Here is a 25,289-nt window from a genome sequence, read left to right as displayed (position 1 = left end):
GGGGGCCATAGCCACCAGAAGGTCCCCGTGCCACCTCCAGCCATGGCCATGGGAAGGTCCCCGTGCCACCTCCAGCCGCAGCCATGGGAAGGTCCCTGTGCCATCTCCAGCCATGGCCATGATGCCTCTTGGTGACACTAAGAGGTGCCAGAGCTGGAGCAAGCCCTGAGCCACAGGAAAGGAGCACAGTCTGAGTTCGGTCTCAGACACAGTTTTTAATTAAATCTTTCAACAGGGGAAGACAAAAAGAATAAAACAACGCTAATAATTCCAGAAGCCTGTCTGGCACAGCGTTTGGTCCCCGGAGCCTTGCTCAGGGGCTGCTTGCGGGAGCCCCACGGGGCAGCAAGGCACTGTCCCTGCAGAGGGGGTGGCTCCGGCCAGTGCCAAGGGTCCCGGGGCCAAGAGAGGTGGCAGCTCACTGCGGGAGAGCCGGACCCAGGGCTCGCTCGTGTCGTCCCATCTCCAGCGATGCGGCCCGTCTCACAGGTCACACCATGGAGCTGCTGTCTCCCACCTTCTGCAAGAGCTACAACAGGGACAGATCCTGATTAGGAGGACAATCCTCCAGCGCATCCTCGGGGGGCTGCGGAGAGACCGCAGTGACCTTCCCCGTCCAGTCCCAACCACAGTGATAGGGACTGATATCACCCAAGGACTGCAAACCCCAAGGGTCACATCAGCCCGTGCAAACCGTGCCCAGCACCCTGCTCACCTTGCTCAGCACAGGGATGTTTGCCAGCGAGCCCAAAAACCCAAAAGCCACCGGAAAAAAACTCCTGTATCAAAACAGAAGTCTCTGTTAAGCCCCGTGCCAGGATTTCACCGGGATGGGAGCAGCAGGGGCTCTGCCCGGGGCTGCAGGGCACAAGGATCACCTGGCTCCCACTCTCCAGCCCTGGGCACCCACACCATGCCAGGACGGCTGGGTGCCGTGGGACGGACCTGAAGAGGGTGATGAAGCCGTAAGCCTCCAGCAGCATGCCCAGGAGAGGCCACCGCATGAGGACGATGAGGACCCCCCCGAGGAAGAAGCTGGTGCCCTTCAGCTTTGGCCGCTGGAAGAAGAAGGTGAAGGTCCTCCTGAAGCCGATGATGAAGACCAAGCCGGAGAGGAAGAGGATCTGGGAGGATGAAGGGGAGCGGGTCAGAGAAGCCCTGCCCAGACGGACCCTTTGCTCCATCCTGGGCATCAGCGCCTGCTGCAGGGAGCCCCGGCCCCACCATACTCACGTTCCCGAAGGCCAGGAGCACCGAGTCGAAGTACAAGAGCATCCCAAAAAGGACGAAGAAGAGGCCAAAGCCGACCAGTCCCACACCGATCCCTGCGGAGGATGGGAGGAGGGCTGAGACAGGGGCTCAGGCACACAGCTCAGGTCCCACCTTGGCCTGCAGTTGCTCTCCTCGGCACCATCCTGGCCTGTTCCCTCCCAGAAACGTGCTTTGGATTTGTCTCCAAAGCTTAGCAACAGCCTTTCCACCTGCCCAAGCCTTGGGGAGACTGTTGGGTACCTCAGAAACACCTCTGGGCTGCCAGATAAAGAATAAACCACAAAGAAAAAATAAACAGGAAGGTCATCTTCAGCATTTTTCTGAACAGTGGCACGAAGGGTGTCGGTGCAGGCAGCCGGTGGGAGAGGCTGGCGATGATCTCCGGACGAGCCAGGCACCTCCCCAGTTGCTGTTCCCGATGCAGACCTGGGGCAGAGGGTGAGGGCAAACCTGGCTCTGCAGGACCCCAGTGCTGGTCCCCACACACAGCTCTGCCTGGTCCCCACATCCCGGCAGGGCTCCCACCACGTCCCCCCGCCCCAGGATGGGGCTTGCCCCTGCACCCTCTCCCTGCCCTGACAACCCCGGTCAGCAGCCTCCAGCCCTGACTCGATGCTGCAGAGCATCCCCATGGTACGCCTTGGTCCCACGGGGATGGGCATCGCCACCGAGACACGGCCACCCCATGCCCGCCCACCCGCTTACGCTGGCAGTCAGTCAGAGACACCATCTTGCCGGCGGCGGGGCTGGGCACGGCCGGGCAAAGGCGGCCGTGCTTCCACGTGCCTCCCCGACAGTGACCCTTGGAAAGGCCTTTAGTCCCCACGTCATTCTGCAAATCATTAACGGCCTGGCAGCGCCTGCCCCGCGGCGGCAGCACCTCCTTCGGGGGGGATGCGGTGGCCGGGCATCGCTGCAGGGTGACATACAGAGGGGCTGGTGGCCGGGAGTCCCTGCCTGGTCCTGCCCTCTCTGCCCCAGCCTGCACATCCTCCCTGGGAAGGGATGGCTTGGAGCAATCCCCAAAATAAGGGGATGCACGCGGCTGTGGTGTCCCTTGGGATGTCTGAGTGGTACCTGGGGCACCACAAGCCCTTGGCTGGGAGGGAGCCCTGCGCGGCGCTGGGTGCTGCATGCACAGCTCCCTGCAGCATTGTCTCCGGTGCATCGCGCGGGGCAGGGACGGTCCCAGCTCACAGCCAGGCTGCCCCGTGGCAGAGGGGAGCTCTGGCACCCACTGTGCCCCTGGGGTTTGCTGCCCAGCGCAGGGCCGATGGCTCGGCCAGACCTGCTGCCTGTGGCCAACGCAGGGTCCCTGTGTGGTGCATACCACCCCCGAGCCACCCCACAGGGACCTCTGCACCCATGTCCCTCGGGAAAGCCTGCAGGGACCAGCTCCACACATTTACAAACCAGCTGCTTTTATTCCTTGGCTTTATATAAACTTGCCAGGTACAAATGCGGTTTTTTATTCCTCCAAGAGGGCTGGCTATTGAGCAGCTATATCTAAAATAAACTCCACTGGGAAAATTACCCCTCCAAACCAGGGCGAAGGAGGAGAGGGTGCCACCAGCCCTGGAGTGAGCTATGGGCAAGGTGAGACCCTTCCTTGCCAGTTGAGATGCTGTAGCCATTCATCCACCATCTCTTCGGTCTAGTGTTAAAATTGTTATCTGATGTCACCTCTAGACAAAAGATACTGACACCTTGCTGTTTCTTAGATACTTTTATTTCTCTAACACTAGCAAAAAAACCCAGAAAACAAATGCCTCCCTTCCCACCCTCCCCAGTGCATAAATAGATTTCCTCCCAATGCAAATCCTTTCTCGGTTACAAGTCACTGGTATATGAAGTGTTATGAAAAATAATAACCAAAATAAAATTAAGTTTTTTTTAAAAAAAAAAAAAAAAACAAACCAAAACAAACCAACCCAACAAAATAATGACCACCAGGTTCCACAATAGGGCAGCCATGGGGTCCCAGTGCACCAGGCTGCGCTCACGCCTTGGGGAAGGCTCAGACCCAGCCTCTGTGGCACGGCTGAGCCGGACCTTGCCGGTGGCAACAGCACCGGGATGCTCCTAGTCCCCTCCGGCCCCCAGAGACAGGAGGAATTGCTGCCTATGGGTCTGTGTGCCCCCTCGGCTCCCCACCGGGCAGCACAGCCTCTGCGTGGGCCACAGCCATGCACCGCAGTCCCCGGCACGTCCCTGGCGGTGTCCCCGCAGCCGGTGTAAGTGGGGTCTGCCCCGGTTACACGAGCTGGGGAGCCCGCCCCGGCCGCCACACCGCTGCGCTCAGGGACAAGGAAATAAATGCGTCATCTCTTAAAACTTACAGTCTCTTTATATTTTATTTTAAATAAATTTGCTTTTAATAAAAGCAGAAAAAATATATATATTTTAAATAGGTTTTTTTCTTTTTTTTTTTTTTTCTGATAAATTGGCAAAGAATCTGCTTTTGTAACTCATAGGCAGGGCTGGTGCCAACAACCCTGCGGAGAGAGAGCTTAGCACAAAACAGTACCTCCCAGAAAAGAAGAGAAAAACAAATATATATATTATAAATGTATAATTTCCATAAAACATATATTAAGGCATGTAATAGCAAAATAAAGGGCCAGCTTTATGAGCTAAGAGGGCTGCGGGAGGCTCGGGAGCAGAGCGGGACTTGGGGCTCCTGGGATCCTACCAGTATTGCTAAGATGGGGTGCGCGGGGGGCGATGGGGACGCAGAGAGGGGAGTGCGGGGCAGGGGTCCTGGTGGGTGTCAGGATTAGGCCAGTATGGAAATAGCTGCAGGATGGACAGTATCTAGCTCCTCACTCCGTCTGCCTTGCCTGCCCCAGCCCTGTTGGGGCAGCCCTGCCAACCGCACCACCTCACGTGGGATTCCACTTTTCCAAGGCAGAACCAGCTTTTTTTTCTCCCTCCAGAAAGCTAAAAGAAAAGGATAAACTTGCTACAGGAAAACCAAACAAATCGAAGGGTCTGGAGTGCAATGGCAAGGTCTTGGGGCGAGATGCGGTGGCAGATTTTCAGAGGGGCTGAGACAGAGGTGACGGTGGGACGGGGGGGCAGCCGAGGCGCTGCTCCCCGCACTGAAGACAAGCCCCACTGCTGCCGCCTGGCCCCAAGCCCCTTCCCCTTCTCGTCACCGTCCCCATCCACCGCAGAGGGATCCCTGCCGAGCCCGCGGCTTCGCCGTCCCACCTCACACCCCAGCTCCCCGCACCGCTCCTCTGCTCCCGTGCAACGTCCCCGTCCCTGCCCAGACCTCCTGCTCCGTGCCAGCGGTGCACCAGTGCCCCCAGGCAGCCCTTGTACCACCCTGACCCCGAGCACAGCACTCCCCCAGGCACCTCTGTGTCCCCTCCAGTCCCACCTCCATCCATCCTGTCCCCGACACAGCAACTTCTTCCTCCTGCTGAGCCACCAGCGTGAGGAGCGATGGGACAGGCCAGGCTCTGCCCGCGACTACCCCCAGCCAGACAGATGCTAAAAGCAGGTTCAGGGTACAGGTAGGGGAAAAGGCGCCCGAGGAGCAGAGATGGAGCATCCAGGTCCAGTGTAAGGTGGAAGCACCATCCATGGTGGGGACTGGCCGGTCTCCACCCAGAAGAGCCCCTTTGCAGACCTTTGGGAGACCAGCGCATCAGCCCGGGGAGTCCTACGCTCCCCCAGAGCTGCCCCGGCAGGGAGACGGCTGCTGTGCCAGCAGCCGCTGATGCAGATGCCCCTGCCTGGCCGTCCATGCAAGCCTGACACCCAGGACACTGTGGATCTGTCCCCGTGCAGGCTGGGCAGCCCAGGGGCTCCTCGGGGACCACGCTCCAGCGGAGAACCTCCCAGCACCCGCATGTCTCCTCTGGGACGGGGCAGAGCAGCTGCTGCTGTTGGCGATGCATCTACCCGCTTGGCTGTGCGGGTGGTCTCGCCGTCGGTGGGAGGGAAGGGGGTCCAGGAGAACCGAAAATGATGGTGAGAGGTTCGGTGTCGTGTCGGGGTGCTAAAACGTGGCCCCGTGGAACTTGATGGCGCCGGCAGCAGCCAGGGCTTGAGCTGGAGGGAGAGGAGAGCAGAGCTGAGCTACACGTCGGGTGGCCAGTGGTGGGGCAGCCCCTCTGCCCACCCCACAGACCCCTCTCTCCCGCCCTGCTCGGAGGATAACCTAGCACAGATTTGGCTCTATGCACCTGGCTCCCTGGGGAGAACCTCCAACCAAGCACGGGGACGCTGCGTCCCCCCAGTTTGCAGCCACCAATACAGACCTGCCAGGGCAGGCGTCCCCCAGAGCCTGGCTTCGAGACCCCCCTCCCCCTTTGCTCCCTGCACAGGCCCCCCTGCCTGCAGCAGCCTGCTGAGCCTCCCCTGCCCACGCTGGGGTCCCTGGCTGACCCAGCCCGGGGGGCTTCGCCTTGGAGGACACTTGCGCTTGGTCCATGGGAGGAGACGGGGCTGACGTGGCTGGGGAGAGGTTAGCTGGAGCAAGCAGCGATGGATGGACGCTGGGCGCAGAAGAGGCACCCCCCACCCGGCCCCCCCCGGGATGGAGAGAGGACAGGATGAAGTACGAGAGAAGAGGTGCTTACTTCATGGCTCAGACACGCATAAAATGGCTGTTGTCGGCGACCCGGGATGTTTCAGACGAGAGGGGGTTGGTCGGTGGAGTCGGGGAGGCTGGGGAGGTGGGAGGGCTTGGGGTAGCGCATTGAGCTGGAAACAAGAAATGGGAGAAGGCCGTGAAGAACACAAGCTGCTGGCAGCGGCGAGGGGAAGGAGGTGACCCAGCGAGAGGTTAGCGGAGGGGAGGAAACGGAGAGGGAGGAAGGGGGGAAGCAAGCACGGTCAGGACAAACAGCCACAGCGGTGCCCGGCCATGGCACGCACACGTGAGCTCCCCGCAGGGTTCCTCATGGACAAGGCACGGCGTGCCACCAGGCTCGCTCGGGCACAGCGTGCCACCGCGGGCTGCACGGCCAGGCGCTCCCATCCTGCAGCCTCGTGAACGGTTCTGACAAGGTGCTGAAACCTGTGCCTGGCTGAAGCGGCTGCTCCATCCCATCATGCCCAGTGCTGCCGCAGGGGAAGGCAGCCCCAGGCACCGCAGGCAGGGCCTCAGCAGCTGCCGGCATCACCAGGCTGGCTCTTCCACTGCACAGGGATGCCCTGCCCCAGGACCGATGCAGCCCATTCTCCTGCCCATATTGGCCCCTTGCTCTTGCTGCCTGTCCAGCCCATAAGTCAGTCCTGCATCCAACCTGCCCGATCTGCCCTGCCCTCACCCCTCCTGCCCGCTCGGCATGTAACGCTACCTGCGGTCTGCTCTCCCGCGGGGCTGGCAGGCTCCGACCCTCCGTGCCCCCCCCGTGCCTTACCCGAGAGCATGCGGCCCCGGCGAGAGGCCTCGGCAGCCAGCGCACATGAGATCTCTATCCTCTTCTCCTGCTCCTGCAGCTGGGTCTCGGGGTCCTGGGGGGCATCCACCTCCCCCTCGCCCAGGGGGATGACGTTCTGCAGGCTGCGCAGAGCACCCGGCATCAGCACCCATGCCTGGCCTCAATGGGACAGACCCCGCGGGGATGGCCGGGAAAAGGGTGCAGGTGGGTAGTGGGGTGCACCCCGGGATGGCTGGCGTGGGCATGGGCACAGCAGCCTCACCTGGATTTGGCAATGAGGGTCTTGATCCTTTCCACCTTCTTCTGCTTCTCCTTCATCTCCTCGGGGCTGAGTGGCGTATCGGGCTCCAGTTCGACATACCGCTCGGGGATGAGGACTTTGTCTGGCGTGGAGAGCTGGGTGGAGAGCAAGGGCTGAGCCGTGTGCCGGCCGCTGGGGACCTGTCCCCGCTCCAGCACCCACCTGCTCCACTTGCCCCCAGCTCCCAGCACCTGCCTGGGCAAGGGCAGCCCCTGGCCGGGCATGGCCAGTGACTCCAGGATCCTGACCGACACAGGAGGATGGATCAACTCCCCCCGGCACAGGGTGAGGAGGGAGGGATGCCCTATGCCCAGGCTACCAGTTCTCCCAGGACAGCCCGTCCTCACCTCCTTGTTGATGTCCACGTCATAGTGCTGCGGCTCCAGCTCCATCTTCCGCAGCCGGGCAATCTCCTCCTGGGGCGTCTCGTAGACCTTGCCGGGGTCATCAGAGCGCAGCGCTGCCTCCAGGTCGGAGATGTCCACCTCGTGGATGCTGCGGTGCCGACGCACCTGCGAGGGACCCCAGCCCCGCTGAGCACCCCCAGGATGGCACAGCATCCCCTTCCCCAGCGTCCCCTCTGCTCCGTCAGGGACCTCAGGCACCCTGCAAAGCAAAGGCCGGTTTGCCCCAGCTCTGCGGCCAGTGCAGGGACTCACCACCTTGTAGGAGGTGGGTGCCTTCGTGCCAGGGGTCTCGGGCTGCTGGCTGCTGGGGAGCTGCAGGCTGCGCCGCTTCTCCTTCATCGAGCCGCTCTGGTGGCGCTTCATGCGGTCGATCTGCTCCTCCACGCTCATCTTCACCTTCGTCTCGTTGGCGAACACGGCACTCTTCGGTCTCTCCTGGGGAGAGCCCAGGCCCACGGTCACGCACCCCTGCCTGCAGCAGGGTCCAGCCCTGTCTGCCCGTAACTGCATCCCTCTGCAACGGGCTGTTGGGCTCAGCCTGCTCCCGGTGTGGGGGAAGGCACCGAAACAGCCCGGTGCGGTGGGGGTCCCAAGGAGGTGGGTGTGGAGCTGGATGCTGAGATGTGGAGCCATGCAGTGACAGGCTCCCCTACACGCTGCCCCAGCCCTGCAGGCTGCCATACAGCCCCCCCTTTGCTAGCCCAGCCCCACCACCCCGGCCCCCAGCCCCTCAACACGAGCCCTACCCGGGAGCTGAGCCCGTTGGCCATGCCACCGGCGCTCCTCCTTGGCACGCTGGCCACGGGCACCACCTCCTCCTCTGCCGGAGACTTGGTCCTGGGAGGGACGATGCCCACTGCGGAGCAAACCAAAACGTCAGGCTGAACCTCCCCGGGGACCAAGGGCAGGGTCCCAGCAAGATGCTGGGTGCTCCTGGCAAGCACAGGGAGCCCACTGGAGTGGGACCCGCTGGCCCCAGTTGCCATACCCTTGTTGAGAGCCGCTTGCTTCTCCACCTCCTGCTCCTGCCGGCTCTGCGGGAGCCCCTCAGCCGGGGGTCCAGGGGGGGCCGGTCGCTGCACCTCTTTCTTGCTCTGCTCGAAGCTCGGCTTGGGCTGTGGGGAAAGCAGGTCCCCTGTGAGACCTCGTCCTGCCTGGGGGCCATGCTCTGCCTGGGGATAGACCCGCTGCTCTCCACAGCCACAGGGTGACATACAGCCTGCAGACACACTCCCGGGAGTGGACGGACACACAGACACCAGCTAAGCGGTACCAGTGCACCCCAAACGCATGGGGAGAGAAGCTGCAGGGCTCTGCAGCTCTTGCCCCTGCTATGTCCCAGCCCGTCGGGGCTGGGCACCGATCGCTGCCCCCATACGACAGGCTCCTGCGTGGGAAAAGCTTCCTGCAAGGGTGACGATCCTGCCACAGCTCGGAGGTGGCACCTGGGAGCCCCAGGATGGGGACACCCTGGCTCTCTGCTGAGTTCCAGCAAGATCCCGTGCCCACGGGAGGGGATGGGGTCCCACAGGGGCAGAAGTCAGGGCAGACACTGTGCAGCAGCGGAGAGCGAGCAAAGGACCATTTTTGGGGTCCTTCCTCTTCCCCATCCCCGGGGCACACCCTGCTCAGGGCCCGGGCACTGGCGCAATGGTGCTGGTACAATGGAGGGGTATGGCAACAAGCTGAGGAGCCCAGCACCCCCCCCTCAACCACCCTGTGCTCCACACGGAGACGACACATCCCGACACCCCTTACACCCCGTGGATCAGCATGCAGCCACGACTCTGCTACCCTGCAGCTGCACGGCTGCTGGAGATGCCACTTGTGCTCGCAGTGGGGTCCGTAACCCTTCCCAACTCAGCACTGCCGCTGCTTTGTGGTGCCAGCCCCCACGTGCACGCATCCTGACCCCCCGGCTGCAAGGACGCTTGTGTCTCCTGGTGTTCAAACCTGGCCCCTTCCCCCAGCGGGAGCACGCCGAGGCATTACCAGGAATTCCCAAATCCAGGTTTGCCCTGAATGGGCAGAAGTTGGAGAGGGCATCCCCATCAGCAGAGCTTGCCAGTACTACACAGCGGGGAGCGGTGCCGCAGAAGGACAGCGAGAGAGGTGAGGGCAGAGGAAAGCAGAGGGGCCGATGCCAGGGGCTGCAGCAGCTTTGGGGGCTGCACAGGAGGAGCCAGTCCCTGGCCTGAGCGAGCACAGTGGGTGCTGCACGTGGGTGCAGGGGACCTGGCAGGGACAGGAGGGCCACGGCGAGGCTGATGGGGGAACACTGCCTGTTGCTCCCCTTGGAGAGGGCAGGTACCAGCCACATGCTGCTGTCCCCCAGCGAAGTGCCACCTCCACGCTGTCCCTGTCCCCCCTGGCAGGGCAGAGGGTGGGCAGCCCCATCCCAGCCCCTGCCAGCTGATGTCTCGGGGAGGAAGAGGACGAGGCCGCTGCTGCGGGGCTGCTCTGGAGAGGTTTCGGTACCTGTCCCCTCTTTGCCTCGCCGCCTTGCTGCCAGGAAGGGGAGGTGGGGTACGGCCAGAGGCGGCTCTCGCCGGGGAGCGGAGGAACGGTCGGAGGAGACTCCAGGGGTACGTAGGACTTGGGGAGGGGAGGTCGAGGCGGGCCTGGTTCCTGGGGTGGAGAGGAGCGTGAGGCATGAGAGCAGAGACACTGAGAGCCGGGGAGGAAGAGAGAGTTAGAAAAAGATCGAGACAACACACAGTGGAAGTGTCGAGCCAAAGAAGGGAGGAAGGAGAGCAGCCGGCCGCCGCTCCCCAGAGCTCCATGGTCTCCATGTCCCCATGCAGAGGGGGACAGTGCTTCCCACCTCCTGCGCTGCCCTCGCTGCTGCACGGCCCCCCCAGGGCAGCGGGGCCAGGCAGGGCTCAGGGGCTCCCGAGCTTGGGGCTGGCAGCCCCCAGGAGACATTGGCATCGCCTCTGTGCAGCCAAGTGGGGTTGGGGAGTCCCCAAATTCCACCCTAAACTTCATGTGGATGAAGGTGAGACCAGCACTGCTGGACCCTGAGCAAGGGCAGCGAGAGGGGACTGTCGTGGCAGCAGGAGCTGGTCCTGAAGCCAAAGGCTGGAGCTGAGCAACTCTCAGCCTTCAGAACTGCTTGATGCAGGAGCCCAAAGGCTGCAAAGTCCAGCTGCAGCCCCTGCAAGGACCATGGACCCAGATATCACCGGGGGACACCACAGCCCATGCATGTGGCCAAAACAGTGCCCCCAGGCAGAGCCAGGAGGAAACCCAGTCACGCTCTGTGCCTGGTGCCCACCCGTCCCCTGAGAGCGAGGGCTCGGGCCAGCCTGTGAGCCAGGCTGAGGACCCAGTGGTGGCAAATGGCTCCCTAGGGACGCCCCGGCTCACTCACCTCGCTGGGTCCTGGCTTGGTGGGTGAGCCCTGGGAGCCGGAGACAAGAGAGAAGGGGCTGAGGGGGCTGGTGAGGCTGGCTGAGCTCAGGGGGCTGGCGGGGCTGTTGGAGCTGTATGTCCCTGAGGGGCCGATGGCCACTGCGGAGAAAAGCAGAAATAAATGTGTGCACCAGGGCCTCCATCTCCCCAAGCGGGTGCTGCCGTCTGCCTCGTGGCAGCACAGGCACCGGGGATGCCCCAAGCTGTGGCATGCTGGGGTTTGTGCTGTGCAAGGGCAGGGACGGACCCTGCTCACCTCTGTGCTTGGCAGTGTCCGTGCCACGGGATGGGTTGTTCTTCCTCAGCCCCTCCATCACGTCCTGGATCCGCCAGATCTCCTTCTGGATCTGCCGGTTAAGCATTTCGTTCTGGAGGGGAGAAAAGGCAGCAGTCAGAGTGGCTCCCACCGCTGTCGGCCCCACTGCACCTCAGCCCCAAGCCAAGCCGTGGGACCCATGGGTGCTCAGCTGAAGCGGACACGGCCTGGGGGGGTCTGAGCCATCATGCCCACGACTCGTCTCCTGCCAGAAGCCATCGTTCCACTCCCCCGGGCACCCACCGTGGGCTGGGGGGAGCTGACGGAGCCCCAGCAGCACAGGGAGCACTGGGCTGCAGCCCCTCAATGGCACCCAGATGCCCATGGTTCCTCAGCCCCTCTGCCCTTAGCCATGGCCAAAGCAGGACACCAAGGCTGAGCATGGAGAAGCCACTTGCAAACCGGCTCCTTGGGAGGAGCAGAGGGCTGAAGGAACCAGGGGGTTTCCACCTCCACGGGGCAAGCGGGGGGACCCCAGGGATGGCAGGGGGACCCTGGGGCCGGCGGGGTCCGCTCACCTGGATGTCCAGGTTCAGCTGCTCCCAGAGGTCGTCATGCAGGGCGGACACCTCGCTCTCCAGGCTCTCGTACTCGGCGGTGCTATTCGCCAAGGCCTGGGCAGGGAAAAGACGGGTGGGTTAGGAGGTCTTTGGCAGGTTTCTCCCTTGGCTGGCAGCAGCCCTGGCCAGCAGTGTGGGAGCACCCGGGAAAGCACGAGGACGCTGCACCCAACACAACCCCCCGAGCCGGGGAGGGGGTGGCAGCAGGGGGGTACAAGCTTTGCCGTGCCCCAGCCGGGCTGTGCCCGTGGGAGTGCCTGGTGCGGGCACAGCGGTGCGGGGGAGCCAGAGGCGGAAGCAGGAGCCGAGACAGCTCCGGGAATGGGTGCCAGCTTGGCACCACGAGGGTTAATTTGTTTTGTCCCCAGTGAGGGACTTTGGCTTGTCTGGGTCCCCAGCCAGCCGAGGGGATTTCCCTTCTTGTTTTTTTTTTTACAGGAAGGGAGAAAAAAGATCGCGGCGGGTGGGGGAGACAGTCCCACAGCCAGGGACCGAAGCGGAGGGGGAGCCTGTTACCGTGCTGGCCTGCGACAGCTCCACGCGGATATTGATGAGCTGGTTCTGGAGCGATTCCTTCTTGTGCAGCAGCTTCTCTGGGTAGGCAGGCTGGCTCCCGAACATCTCCAGCTCCTGGTGCGTCCCCATCAGGGCACTCTCCAGGCTCTCCTGGGGGGGACAGGAGGAAGATGCAGCCATGAGAGCCTGGCTGGTGCAGGAGCTACAGTCCCTTTCCTTAACAGGCCATTAACACACGGGGAGTCCTGGGACTGTGGCATGGCCAGGGCATCTCCCCCAGCTCAGAAACGCCCCCGCTGAGCTGTCCCCAAGAGAGAATGACATGTCGCTTCCTTGCCACGAAGGTGTTGCCTGGGCACAGCCATCGCTGTGCAGCCAGGTTCGTCCCCAGATGGCTGCTTGAGCTGCCCACCACGTACCTTCTCTGCTCGGAGCTGCTGCACCAGCCTCTCCTGCTCCCGCAGCACCTTGTTCTGCTCACAGAGCTTCCCCAGCAGCTTCTGTCCCCGGGAGGGAAAGAGAAAGGGAGGAGAAGATAAGAGCTCAGCAGTGGGGTGTGGGGGGTGCACCCATGCGAATGGCTCCGAGCTCAGCCGGGAGACACGGGATGCAGTCAGGACACGGCCCATGGGGTTGGATTGATAGGACAACGTGTGGTCCTGGGAGGGTTTCCAGCCTCCGGCTCTCATTGCAGGGACTTCAGCCCCAGCCAGGGTGACACGGGCCAAATCTGGACGTGGGGCAAGACCAAGCAGCTAAACTGAGTGGAGGATTTAGTCCGCGAGCAGCACACACCACACTTGGGGCAGCACCAGGTCCCACCCCAGCTGTGCAGGAGCCCTTGGCACAGCTCTCTCTATGGGGACAGCAGACCTGCTGCGGGGGACAGGGACAACAGCACAGGGCAGAGGCGGGACACGCAGGACGGATGTTTGCTCTTACATCGGTGTCTTGCTCGCTTATCTTGTAGGCGTGCAGTGTCTCCCTGTAGGCCTCCGGGAAGGGCGTCACCTGCAAGCAGAGCGTGGGGTGAGACCAGATCCGGGAGCCCCTGGGGAAGGTGAGGCAGCTCCCAGCCCCTCTCCTCCATCCCCGTGAGTGGGGAAAGAGAGGCGAGAGCTGAGTCTCCGGAGGCGGCGGGTGCTCCCTGCAGCCGGCACGGCCAGGCAGACGCTGGCATCGGTCGGGAGGCAGTGGGTGCTGCAGGCAGCGCGGGATGTCGGTGCTGGAGCTCTTGCCCTGGCCCTGCCTGGTGGCTCGGATGAAGGCACAACCTCCCTCCCCGTTCCCAGCCCCAGTGCCCATCGGCTGGGTGAGCCACAGGAATTAGCTGGAGACAACCTCTCTGCAGGACGCCAAGAGCTGAGTTAAAGAGATGCCTCGTGAATCATTAACTGCCTGGCATATAACTGCCACCATTTCACAGGCAGGGAAACAAAGGCAGAAAGATTAAGCTGTAATCCCACTTAGCAGAGTGGAAATACCTATAAATCAGCAGCTGTATCAGGGCCTGTTTACCATCCGGCTTCTCTATGAGTCATTTTCCTTTCCTGGAAATCTAAATTACTAATGGGACCTCAACAATTAAATGCCTCCAAGATCTCAAGATGAAAGGCATAAGATAGGAAGAAGGGGATCATTATTGCTAGAAAGCAAGACGCTACTTTGGAGCCATTTAAAACTATAGGCCAATGCAAATAGACCTGAACCTGGGAAATGCCCAGCGCGGCTGGAGGCAGAGCCTGGCAGATGGGGATGCTGCTGCCTCCGGGCAGGGAGCCTGGCCAGCGAGAGCATCTCAGCAGCTCCGGCTTCGCCCTCCAGCATGTCCCCGCTCCCCACACACAGCAGATGGAAACAGGCACCTTCCCCTTGTCGGAAAACCCCAGTGATCGCCCGGCCGCTGCACGCTCGCACAGCCAGGAGATGCCCCGGGCAGCACGGCGGGGCCCCACGACCCCTCTGCCCAGGGCTGGCAGCATGATGGGCTGCGGGTTGCAGTGACCCAGAGACACATTCCCAGGTGACGGGACCCGCCTGCGCTTGGAGCTGCAGCCCAACATCAGCAGGGACATCCCAATGCTTTTGCAGCCCTCTCAGGGCCCGGGAACAGAACAAGACAGAGCCTCGGGGGGTAAAAGGCTGTTTCCTCTCCCTGTTACAGGAGTTACTGCTTTGGTTTAAGAGCCTTGGGCTGGATTCCTGTCTTTAAGTCATCCCACACCTTCACCTTGCCTCATCAACACACGACGGCAAACAGAGGCTGAGCAAAGCACCTGAGTCCAGCCCAAACGAGGACAAGAGTTCAGGACTGCTGCGTCCCCACCTTGTGCTCTCAGCACAAGGATTTACCGGGTTTTAATGGCTCATGGATGGATTAGCAAAGCCTGTGATGGACTAGCAGGTCCCCGAGAGCATGATGTGCCGGAGCCACATGGATGCTGGAGTCTGCATGAGTGGAAATGGCAGGAGGTGACCTCAGGGATGGAGCGCGGGGCGGCTGGCGTGGCTGCCATGCACGAGCCATGCACGGCCCGGCGGCCGGAGGCTTACTTGCATGTAGAGCTGAGCTCTAGGGGAGGAGGTCTCCACCATCCTGTTCACCATACTGATCAGGGTTTCGCTCTCGCTCATCTGCGGCAGACAGGGAAGGAAAGTTCAGAGGTCAGCGGAGATGTGCTCATGTGCTGCGGTGCTCGGGTGCCATCGGAGCAGCGAGGCGGCTCAGTCCAGGAGCCCTCAGGGCATCGGGCTGCAAGATGCCACCTCCAAGAGATGTCCCAGGGGCTCAAGCCACATGGGGATGGCTGCCTCAGGTTGCTGCTGCTCCATTTTGTGCAGTCAAAAGCGTCCTGGGCTGGTTGCACGCCCTGAAAACTTTGTTGAGGGGAAAACACAGATAAAACTGAGCCAGCTCTGAGCCGGGCGGCAGCAAACTGCACACACAGACACAAGCTTGCACAGAGACGCCCACGGCTGCAGTGCACAGTGTGGTCCCAGCAGACAGACAGACGGGCCCCGCTCCTTGTGCTGACAAACAGCTCTGTGCCCTGCCTTCGCAGCAGAGCCGGGGCTGGGATGGCCCCGCTCAAGGCACAGATGAGCTCCAGGCATAGGGGAAGATGACTGAAGCCTAGGGTTGGAGACAGCAGCGTCCCCCTCTCCAGTCCAGCAGCTTCGAGCGGTGGAGCTGGGTGGGAATGGGGTCCTCCTGTGGAGATGGCACATTGCAGCCGTGCTGCTGGGCAGGACAAGGATGCGATGGTGTTCAGCGTGCCTGTACCTCCCCAGAGCCGCAGCCGGCCGGCAGCGCTGCCCCGAGCTGTGCCAAGCCCTCCAAGGGAGCGGGACAGACTCCAGCCCCGGGGCCCGCTCACACCCCTGCAACCCGGAGGGTTTTGCTGCTCTCAGTGCACTGCTGCCAGGGTGCGCAGCCAGCAAATGGCTGCAGGGTCCCTCGGTACCGCGCGGTGGAACCACTCAAATCGCTGGCACCAGAGCTTCACCACTGCCTTTGCCTGCAGAAGTGCTGCAGGAGCCCACAGCCCAGAGCAGACAATGCAAGGGAAGCCCCTCGCACCCAGGACCCTCAAGGTCCAACGGGTGATGGCAGTTTAAGCACAAACCAGGGACCAAACCCCGACTGGGGGCAGGTCAGCAAGGTGGGGTGCAGCCGAGGGAGTCATCCCCATGACTGGACAAGCAAGGAGAGAGAAAATAAAGCAGCAAGCTGTTTGAAAAGAGCTACTTGACAGCGTCACTCCAAATTAGTCTCTCCAGAGGTCAGCAGGAGAGGAGGAGGAGGAGATGCAAGGCCTTTTTAGGGAGTGTTTTAAAGAGCCTCGGAGAGCAAGCATTGCTGCCGACGGCTGTGAAATAATCCACAGAGCTTTTATTGCAGCGAGTGCTCCTGCTTGTCCTTGGCTCTGCTCCAAGGCAGACACAGATCTTGGCGATTACTGCACCGATGGAGATTTGCAGACTAATGAGATTGTCTCTGGAGCAGCTCCCTTAGTGCAAGCCTGGCTTTTGCAGGCAAGCGCCTGGGCTGCAGCACTGGCCGACAGCTCCTGTCCCCAGCTTTGACTTCAGCCAGTGCCTGCAGTTCCCACCCCACCAGTCCCGGGGGTCTCTCCCAGCCGGATCGCCCCGGCCCCGCTCCTGGGATGAAGTCAGTTCACAGCTTTCCTCCAAACACCCCCTGGCATGCAAAAACCTGAGAGCTGCTGCTTTGGTATCGGTCCCGGCGGGCGCCTCAGGCCCACCCTGCATTAAGCCTCTCGCCTTCGAGATGGAAGAGGGCCAGCGTGTCACCGAAACCACCTTGCACCCATCCAGCTCCCCACGGCTCACCCAGCCGCCCCCCGCCTCGGGGGCACCAGCCCTGGGACCCCTGCAGCAGCCTGGCTCACACCGATGCCGGAGGCACTGCTGGGTGCGGGGACACGCCATCCAGCATGGCCACGCTGGCATCTTGCACCGGTGTCCCGCACCGCCCCGAGCCAGCACTGTGCAGACCGACCTGGGGAGGGTTTCAGAGCCGGCTGCCTCCCCTGCACCCCAGGGGCAGTTCCCCAAGGCCCCGGGCACGTGGGAAGCTGCCCCAGCTCCCCCCCAAGACCCCCCACCGGCTCCAGCACACCACACAGAAGGCACTGTCAGGGGGATTTTTCTGCCAAGCAATGAGCAACCCTACAGACGTGGAAGGATGGAAGAAGCAAACCAAAGACAACTCGTGCTGCTTTAATGCCAAGAAGGGTGAGGATGGATGTTAGGGGAAGAGATGCTGCGCTGGGAGGGAAGGGGACGCTGCTGGGGACAGGGCACACGGGGACATAAGCAGCGTGAGGCTTGCAGCCAGCTCTGCCTACCTGCTGGTCCAAATACTCTAGGTTTCTTTGCAACTGAAGGTCTAAAAGTTCATCCTACCAGGAGCCAGCAGGCATGCGGCAAGAAACGAACACACAAAACATATAAAAGAAGAAGCAAAGCGGTTAGGTGAAGGCTACAGAAATGCGAAGACCTCTCGGCCGGGGAAGCGAGGCACCTCCCTGGCACAGAGCCTGGAGAGCTGCCGTGGATGTGCCCTGCGGGAGACCCGCTCTCCTCCCGGCTCTCCCTCCTGGCTAACAGTGCCTCAGAAGAGGACAGTCCTTTCCCTGCGTCTCTGGCTAGCGAGGATGGATGGCAGCATGGGTGGCTTATGGTAACTCCTGCTTCTCCCTCCTGCAACGGCCGGTCCTGCCCCGCAGTTTGGGGACCATGCTCTGCGCGGGGACCTCCTGGTCTCACCCCGCTAGCTCCAACCCCTCAGCGCTCCAAGGGGAAACACAACGCAGGAAAAAGCAGCAGCTGTAGCCAGAAGTGAGAAAGCAAGAGGGGGAGAAGTGCAGGGTGCGCGCCAGCCTCAGCCAGGGACCACTCTGGGGGTGATGAGCCTGGCCCAGCATCGCAGGGCGTACGGGGGTCCAAGGGTGTCCCACTGCCCCGGCAACCTGGGGGCTGCAGGACAGGAACTGGGGGCCTTTCCATGAGAGTTTCCTTTGGGCACAGCTGGGAGGGACCAGAGACACCAGTAAAAGGACCTGCAGTCCTGACCTGCCCCAGAGCAGCCCAGCTCGACCCATAAAGCTGCCCCTGGAGCGGATCGGTTCCTCCTCAGCTGTCTGAGCAAGGAGCCCCCAAGCTGGCCCACCTCCCCTGGGGGCTCTGCGCACCCCGGCCCGCCGGGGCTCACCCCCCCAGTGCCAGCAGCATACGTACCATTTTGTCGTGGATGGTGGGGGATGCCGGGTAGTGGTACGGATACATTCCCGCAGGGACGGGCCGTCTGTCGCCCAGATAGTCGTACTGAGGAGAGAGGAGACCCCCCACCCCAAAACCAGAGACACGTGAGAGGTGTGCGAGAGGCCAGAAAGCACAGGCAAGGGCAGACCCCGGCCCCGCAGCAGGGTCAGGCCCCCCCAGCTTTGGGGCACGCAGCAGTGAGACAGAGACACCAGCACTCCCTGCTTGGGAGCACATCACTCGTGGTGGCCCTGAGGACCCCCAGGCTCCCATCCCATCCCCTCCTGCCCCATCTCTCTGGGCTTGCAGCAGCGCAGCAGCAGCCAGGAGGGAACAACGGCAACCTGGGCAGCTTTGCAGGATGGCAAGGGGGACCTAATGCCACCAGCTCTTGCAAGCCATGGACTTGGTGACATTTTGAGGCCAGGCTGTGCATGCAGAGACTCAAGCTGTGCTGCAGCATCCCTGCCCTGACGTCCCTGGCAAGGGTCCCCCTCCAACCCTGTGCACCTTGCGCGCTGACGGGCATTTACCTTTGGAGAACTGATGGATCGCCTCATCATGAAGGTAGCGGGGTCAGCGTAAATCTCCTCTCCCCGGGGCGGCAGCCGCTCGAAGCGGGCGCTGGGCGAGCGGACCGGGGAGTACACCCGTGCCCGGCTGTAGGAGCCCTGGCTGGGCGAGCGGGGCACGGAGCGGGAGCGGGGCTGCAGTGACATCCGTCGCAGAGAGCCCGAGGCTGCGTCCACCTCATCCAAGTAGGTCGGCTGCCTCCCGGGACCGGGCAGCCAGAGCGGGACGTCTTGCCGGCCGAAACCAGGGTGCTCCTTCCAGTCACGGAGCTGGTAGGTGCCCCCGTTGCGGAAGGAATGCCGCTTGTCCTCCAGCGCCCAGGGCGGGCTCACCCGCTCGTAGGCGGGCATGGAGCAGATGCTGTCGGGGCGCACCCCGGGCGGGTAGTACTGGTAGTCCTCGGGGTACTGGGGCGAGTAGGGGGAATAGTAGTCGGGCACCCGGCGAGACACGGGGTAAAACCTGGTGGGGCTGGAGGGGAGAAGAGAGCCGTGAGAGCCAGGCTGGCGGCCAGGTAGTGCCCAGCCCCTCACTCTGCATCCAGGGTTCCCGGTGGGCAAGGACAGCCTTAGAGCAGGCAGCTCCGACACCAGCATCTGGAAAGCTGGCTGGCTGGCATCCCTCCTCCCAGGGACCCCGTGGTGGCTTCCCCTCCTGGCATCACTCCTCCCAGGGACCCTGTGGTGACTTCCCCTCCAAAATCCACCCTGCTCGGCTTTTCAGGGTGTCCCGCACACAGCTCAGAGCTGGCACATGGGGACAGCCCAGAAAGGAGATTTTGTGACCCCAGGAGGGGAGAAAGCAGATGGGAAGGGGAAAAAACATTCCCAGAGCATCACGTGAGGGGCACCCCTGGAGAAAAGGAGCAGGACCCCCCTCTTTTCCCAGCCAGCCCCCCCTGCAGCCCTCACCTCCGCAGCTCCTCGGGGGGCACGGCCCCCCGGCGCGAGTTCACCCACTGCTGCAGCTGCGTCATCGAGCTCTTGCGCTGGGCGATCTTCTCGGGGTTGGTGCGGGGGGCAAAGCCCCGGCGGTGGGCCACGCTCTCCCCATCGGGCGGGGGGTACGCGGTGCTGCCGGGGCGGCTGGGCGATGAGTACGGCCAGCCGTTGGGCTGGGGCGGCCGCTCCACGCTCGCCGGTACCCGGGGTGCCTCGGGGTAAGGACTGCCGGGCTCCGAGGGCATCTCCTGCCCGGCGATGCCGTTGGCTTTGGCCAAGGGCTCCTTCTTGCTTTCCGTCCTCTCCGACTTCCTCTCGATCTTCTCCGAGCCGCGGCCGTCGCCTTCCCCCCGGGTCTTGGCATCGGGGTCAGCTTTGGGGTGCTCGCGGTGGGCGGCGTTGCAGGGGTGCTGGTGGTGTTTGCTGGGGGGGATGTTTTCAGAGTCTGGCTTCTCATGCCTGGGGGGTGCCGAGACAGGAGAGAGGGTTACCTTCCCTTTGCAATGGCCCCGGGTTGGCTGGTAACGTCCTGTCCCTCCCTCAGCCTTGGGGGGCCAATGCTCCCCCCAGCTCTGTTCTCCAGAGAGACCCCCCACACTCCCAGAAGGTCCCCGGCCGCGATGCATGGCCTCTCTGCCCCATCTCCAAGAGACGAGGGGAGAGGGGTGGCGGGGGGAGACAGCGGGCGCTGACCTCTGGGTCGGGGGGATCTGCACCCGGGCGGCTTCGCCCATGGCTTGGATCCAGGACTCCTGCTCTTCCGTGTTCTCGGCGCTGAAGAAGTAGGTCCGGATGCCAGCGTGCTCGGCCTGGGGAGACAGGGACTGCTCGTTACTCGCCGGCATCTCCTCCACCCAGCACACCGTCACCTGCAGGGAGGCAGAGAAGTGGGGAGAGAGACAGACAGGAGGGTGAGAGCTCCATTTCCACCCCGTCACGAGGTCCTGCCGCTGCAGAAGCCAGGCATGGTCCTTCCTCCCCTGCCCGAGCCTCGTGGCCACGTGCATCCTCGGCAGCACCGAGCGGGAGGAAGGCTCTGCAGGCAGAGCCAGCGCCAGACCTCGTCCCCTCGCAGGGGATCCCCCGGGGCCACGAGTCCCCCGTGGTCACCCCCAGCGATGCTCGGGACTAGCCCTCCCTGGGGCCCCGCACCAGAGGAGCAGCACCCCAGTGCAGAGGTTGCTGCACCCCAGCATCGAGCGGGTCCCCGCGGGGCGCACGGGGCCGGCAAAGGGTCCACGTCCCAGCGCGAGCAGCGGCGCCAGATGGAGCGTTATCATTCATGCAGGGTTAGGAGGAAGGTGGCTTCTTGGCCCAGACAACATTTTGGGAGGAAAAAGGTTTGCTTTTGGTCCAAGACGTCAGTGCCCACTCTCCATCTGGAAGGTGCTGGAAGGCAGGTCTGGCTATTTGGGGCCTTTTCGCAGCTTCCACCTTCCCCCTCTGTGGAAAGGGACGGGAGGCAGCGAGGAGGAAGAAAAGGGAGAAAGCAGGAGGTTTTTCCCCCGAAAGACTTTCAGGGCTCAATCTCTTAAAAAAAATAGAATAGAAAAAAAACCCTGTGGGTCCAATTAAAACCCTCCCTTGGGTTTCCATCTTCCCCTTCCCTAGAGCATGCAGCCACCGTGCCCAGCCACGGGGTCACCTCCTGCAACCCCCATGCACTCCTGCCTCTAAAAGCTCTGCAGCCAGAGCAAAAGATCAAACCAAACCAATTCATCCCCTGGATTAGTGCGAGCGGGGTGAGTGGAGCATGCTGGCAAGCCTGCGGGTTCCTCACCCTTCTGCATGCATCAGAAACACAAGAAGGTACTACCTAGGTGGTGGCTGGGTGCTGGCGTGGTGGACAGGCACGAAGAGAGACCTCCTGTCCGGGGATCCTCGCCCGCGGAGAGAGGAGGAAACACAGACACGGGGTCAAGCCACAGCACGGCAGGAGCACGGGCGCTGCAGCACAGACCTCTCCCGGCTGTCGGGACCCTCTCTACCCTTCTCTGAACAAAACCGTCCCCCAAAACCCTCGCGTGCAGATGGAAAAGCAGGCACGCGCCTGCAGAGCTCAGCAGCTTTGCAAGGCTCTTTCCCCACCAGTGTCGCAAGCCAAGAGAGGCATTTCGACACCTCCAGGTCACTTCTCTGCTCTCACCTGCGGAAGCCGCAGGCAGAGACACCTCGCTGGCTGCCAGCGTTGGCACGGGCACGCAGGAGAGCCCATGTGTGGCTCCTGGCTGCCGCTTGCCAACACTCGCCCCTAAACTGTGCTCAGCTGCAGCTTAAATGCAGGTTTAAGGATGGCAGCTACAAAAATCCATCCCTTAGACTGGAAAAAGTCCTCCGCAGCACCCTGTGGGGACCCCAGGCAGCAGCTCCTGCCATGCTCACGGGCAGGAAGGTGCCCGCTGGGTTTTTGCACAAGTGTATGAGAGTACAAGCCAGCCTGTGCATCGGTCCATCAACAAGCGAGTGCTAACAAGACCCACAATCGTGGGCAGCATGAGCGTTGTGCTGGTGAAGGTGCACAATGATGCCAAAGGTGCATGGTGATGCCGACGAGTGCCGTGTGGTGCTGGGAAAGCTCAGCCCCTGCTCTGAGCAAGGGAGAGCCAAGGTCTGCTGCCAGGGGTGGGCACGGGAGAGCCCCGGCTGCAGCAGCCTCCCTCTGCCTCTTGCTACTCTCTCCAACACCCATGGCAGCGCAGGCTGATGAGCAGCGACTCATTACGAGCTACCCCCTTGTAATTACACTTCCCTTTCCTTCACATGCCAGTCAAAGCAGGCTAACAAAAAAAAAATTGGAGCTGGGGACACCTCTCTACATCTGGCTCCAGGAGCATTGCTGAGAAGCGCCGCAGCAGCCGGCGGGGACAGGCTGGCCAGGAGCAGCGATGCAGAGGGGAAAGCAGGGTGGGGAGAGGGCCGAGAGCACCAGCGGCGAGGGCAGCGCTGCTGCTCACCCTGCACCCAGCACCTCCTCGGGTTGAGGGGCAGCAGTGCACCCCAAGGGGCAGAGCCCAGGAGCAGCTCAGGCCTGGAGGGGGTGATGAGCTTGGAGATGCTGCTTTGCCCCACACGTGCCTCAGTTTCCCCAGCAGAAGGCACATCTGCACAGGGTAACTCCGGCGGGTTACTGCGGTCACCCCCTCTCCCCAGCTTACTCCATGCCCCATCACCAAGAAAGCAAGAAGAGGGAGCAGCGGGGACCCTGCGAGCATCACCGCCACCCCAGTGCTGTCCCAGTGCTCCGTCCCCTCCAAGCCCCGGCACAACCATGCACTGACCTTGAACGTGTGCTTCCTGCTGATGTTGTCAGAGGGCTGCACGGCTGCCACGCGGAAGCTGAGGAGGGGGATGCTGCCCAGGATGCTCTCCTCCTTCTCGTCTGGTGGGCAAATGCAGGGGTTACACACATGGAGGGGCTGGGAGCCCCGGCTGCCCCCCCAGCAGAGACCCACGAGCTGCTGTGGGGACACGGGCCCATCGCTCCTTCCCATGGGTGGGCAGGCAGGCAGGCAGGCCACCTGTGGGAAACAGCTGCCTGCCTGTTGCTCCCCAGCAGCTCTTCGTGGCTCGGCTGGGCTCGAACAACAGCCTGCTCAATTATTCATGCCCGCCCTCGGCTCTGGCTCCGCTGGCAGGGCTGAGCCCAGCGAGCTGCCAGGGAGGCTGGGGAAGGTGCTGGCATTAACCCCTCGGGTCCCCGGTGTGACAAACGCCCGCACAAAGAGGTGCTGTGCACGGCCACTGCTCCCCGGTGGGCTGTCACCTCTGGATCCCTTTGCCCATGCTGGCAAAACCTGCTCCGAGCCTGGTAACAGCCCGGGTTTGCATGGAGGCACCCGGCTGGTGGCCACTGGGTCCTGCCGGGGGGCACAAGTGCGGGGGACACCCAGGGCGGGCGCGCATTGCCGTACCTTTGTAGTAGAAGAGGCAGCGATCCACCAGCACGAACCAGCGCTTGTTCCACTGCTTCACCCCTGAGCTGGCCTGCGAGAGAGGGGCAGTGAGAGCAGCACCCACCCGGGGAGGGGGTGCTGCCGCAGGCAGCCGGGAAGGGGATGGCACGGCCCCGGGGGGGCACCCGGCATGGCTGGGGCTCGGGTACCTGCTTGTAGAGCCAGCCGCTTTTGGTCACGGCGGCGTTGGGGTTCCTCTTCATGGAATTGGAGCGCTTCCCGAAGGCGATGCCCTTGCGGGAGGAGCGCGAAGCCTGCAGAGGGGAGAGGAGCCGCTCAGTCCCCGGGGGGGCCCCCGGCACCCCATCTCCACTGCTGCCTGCCGTGCCGCACGGCTCCCGGCACCCACCCGGCCTCCGGGGCGCTCCGGGGGCACCTCCGACACCATGGCGTGGTTGGAGGGCTCGCTGGTGATGGTCGCCGATCGCTTGCCGGTTGCTTTGCTTGACATGTCCAAGGTCAGTCTGCAGCACAGGAGAGCTGAGTCAGCAGAGCTGCGTTTCTCCAGCCCGCAGGAGCCATCCCCTGGCATACCCACCCTGGGCGCTGGCCCCTCCAAGCCCCAGCCCACCTTGGTCCCCCATCACAACCCACTCACAGGCCCTGAAACCAGGGGAGTCGGGAGCCAACCTACTTTTGCAAGTCAAGTCTTGAGTTGTCCTCGGGGACCTGTCCCGTCACTGGGTGCAGGAACGTGTTCCGCCTTTCATTGTGGCTGTGAGAGACAGTGGTGGGGTGGTGGTTAGCATCTCCCATCCCCGTCCCCCTCTCAGAAACCCTTTGCCTTTAGCACCACATTTGCTGCTCCAACGCCAGTGTTTCGCTGTCCCACACCTGCACCGGCGCTGGGGCTGGCTCCTTGCACCCTGCCCCGAGCATCGCCCTCCCCTACGCCCCCGCTAACCCCACGCTTCAGATCTGCTCAGCGCATTTCATCGGCGTTTCCCAGAAAGCACTTGCCCCGCTGGGAGCCAAAACAAGGTCTCTGGTGGCCGAGCCCTCGTTATTTCTGCTGGACACATCCCAGACATTACCATGAACCCCACTCAGATGAAGTCGCTGCAGCAGCAGCAGCAATGGCCTGTCTTGGGCTGTGCCTGCAGCGACGTCCTCAACGTCACATCCTCCCCTTCGGCTTGCTGCTTTCAGAGCCATTTGCCAAAACACCTCGAGTCAGGCTAAGAGCAGGGTCACCCGGCCACGCGGGGCTGTGCACCACACAGACCCCAAACATCAGCCCAGGACCCACCAGCACAAGCTGTTGCAGCTGGATCAGGCCCAGCTCGGCCCCAGCTCCGGTGCTGCTTCGGCGACGCTGGGGTGCAGCCAAAGGCGGCTGCTGCCGGCAGTGCAGGGCTCCTTGGCAGCGCCGGGAGGAGTGAGGCAGGGCTCCTGCCGGGCTCGGCTGGCAGTGCTTGCCGTGTCCCTGCCCCGTCCCGCAGAGCCGGTATTGCTGGGCACCCCAGCACCTCACTGCTCCGGCTGGGGAACCCACTCACACACTGCTTCCCAGGGGCCCTCACTGCTGGAGCTGTGTCAGGAGGAAAGGACGAGGTGCACCCACAGGTTCAGGGCTCCATCCCAGGAATTTTGCATTGGAGCCCGTCCCCGTGACATCCCTCCTTCCCAAAGCTGCTGGGCATCAGGACACGGGTGCCCCCGGCCACCCGCAAAGCCAACACACCAACAACCCAGCACGCTGCTGAACTTCTGCGTGTCAGCAAAACAGGGGAAGTTTGAGCAAGAAAATGCAGCTGCCAAGACCATCCCATCCACACACGCTTCACCCTGAACCTGGGCTCCAGCCAGGCTCTGAAGATATTAACCGCTTTCTACCCAAAAAAGCCCTG

The 25,289-nt window shown here is 62.7% G+C and overlaps 2 protein-coding genes across 2 annotated transcripts; both read right to left on the bottom strand.

Moving 5' to 3' along the window:
- Window positions 1–490: 490 nt before the first annotated feature.
- GOLT1A (golgi transport 1A) lies at window positions 491–2,002 on the bottom strand. The gene is made up of 5 exons (XM_050911431.1): window positions 1,978–2,002; window positions 1,234–1,325; window positions 946–1,124; window positions 716–779; window positions 491–529 (listed from the first exon to the last, which is right to left on the bottom strand). Exons 1-5 carry the CDS (start codon window positions 2,000–2,002, stop codon window positions 491–493), a joined length of 399 nt encoding a protein of 132 aa, XP_050767388.1.
- A 3,045-nt stretch (window positions 2,003–5,047) lies between these two features.
- On the bottom strand, window positions 5,048–24,133 carry PLEKHA6 (pleckstrin homology domain containing A6). Its single transcript, XM_050911435.1, has 22 exons — window positions 24,074–24,133; window positions 23,789–23,903; window positions 23,589–23,693; window positions 23,398–23,470; window positions 22,765–22,865; window positions 20,167–20,295; window positions 19,457–19,977; window positions 18,506–19,016; window positions 13,128–13,196; window positions 12,605–12,685; window positions 12,186–12,335; window positions 11,628–11,723; window positions 11,050–11,161; window positions 10,753–10,892; window positions 8,368–8,494; window positions 8,126–8,235; window positions 7,632–7,814; window positions 7,320–7,484; window positions 6,934–7,067; window positions 6,651–6,793; window positions 5,865–5,988; window positions 5,048–5,334 (listed from the first exon to the last, which is right to left on the bottom strand). Exons 2-21 carry the CDS (start codon window positions 23,888–23,890, stop codon window positions 5,873–5,875), a joined length of 3,168 nt encoding a protein of 1,055 aa, XP_050767392.1. The 5' UTR covers window positions 23,891–23,903; window positions 24,074–24,133; the 3' UTR covers window positions 5,048–5,334; window positions 5,865–5,872.
- Between the last annotated feature and the right edge of the window lie 1,156 nt (window positions 24,134–25,289).

The sequence above is a fragment of the Gymnogyps californianus genome, chromosome 27, assembly GCF_018139145.2.
Source record: "Gymnogyps californianus isolate 813 chromosome 27, ASM1813914v2, whole genome shotgun sequence".
Taxonomy (NCBI): domain Eukaryota; kingdom Metazoa; phylum Chordata; class Aves; order Accipitriformes; family Cathartidae; genus Gymnogyps; species Gymnogyps californianus.
Note: the sequence above shows the minus strand (reverse complement) of the source record. Positions and strands in the feature narration are given on the sequence as shown.

Excerpts from the sequence above, each read along its gene's own strand:
- PLEKHA6 (XM_050911435.1), bottom strand. The coding sequence starts at position 23,890 with ATGTCAAGCAAAGCAACCGGCAAGCGATCGGCGACCATCACCAGCGAG. Across the intron at positions 10,893-11,049 it reads GGACACTGCCAAGCACAGAG|TGGCCATCGGCCCCTCAGGG; the intron begins GTGAGCAGGGTC and ends TTTTCTCCGCAG. Across the intron at positions 6,794-6,933 it reads ACCCTCATTGCCAAATCCAG|CCTGCAGAACGTCATCCCCC; the intron begins GTGAGGCTGCTG and ends TGCTCTGCGCAG.
- GOLT1A (XM_050911431.1), bottom strand. The coding sequence starts at position 2,002 with ATGGTGTCTCTGACTGACTGCCAGC. Across the intron at positions 1,326-1,977 it reads GTCTCTGACTGACTGCCAGC|GGATCGGTGTGGGACTGGTC; the intron begins GTAAGCGGGTGG and ends CATCCTCCGCAG. Across the intron at positions 530-715 it reads ACATCCCTGTGCTGAGCAAG|CTCTTGCAGAAGGTGGGAGA; the intron begins GTGAGCAGGGTG and ends TCCCTGTTGTAG.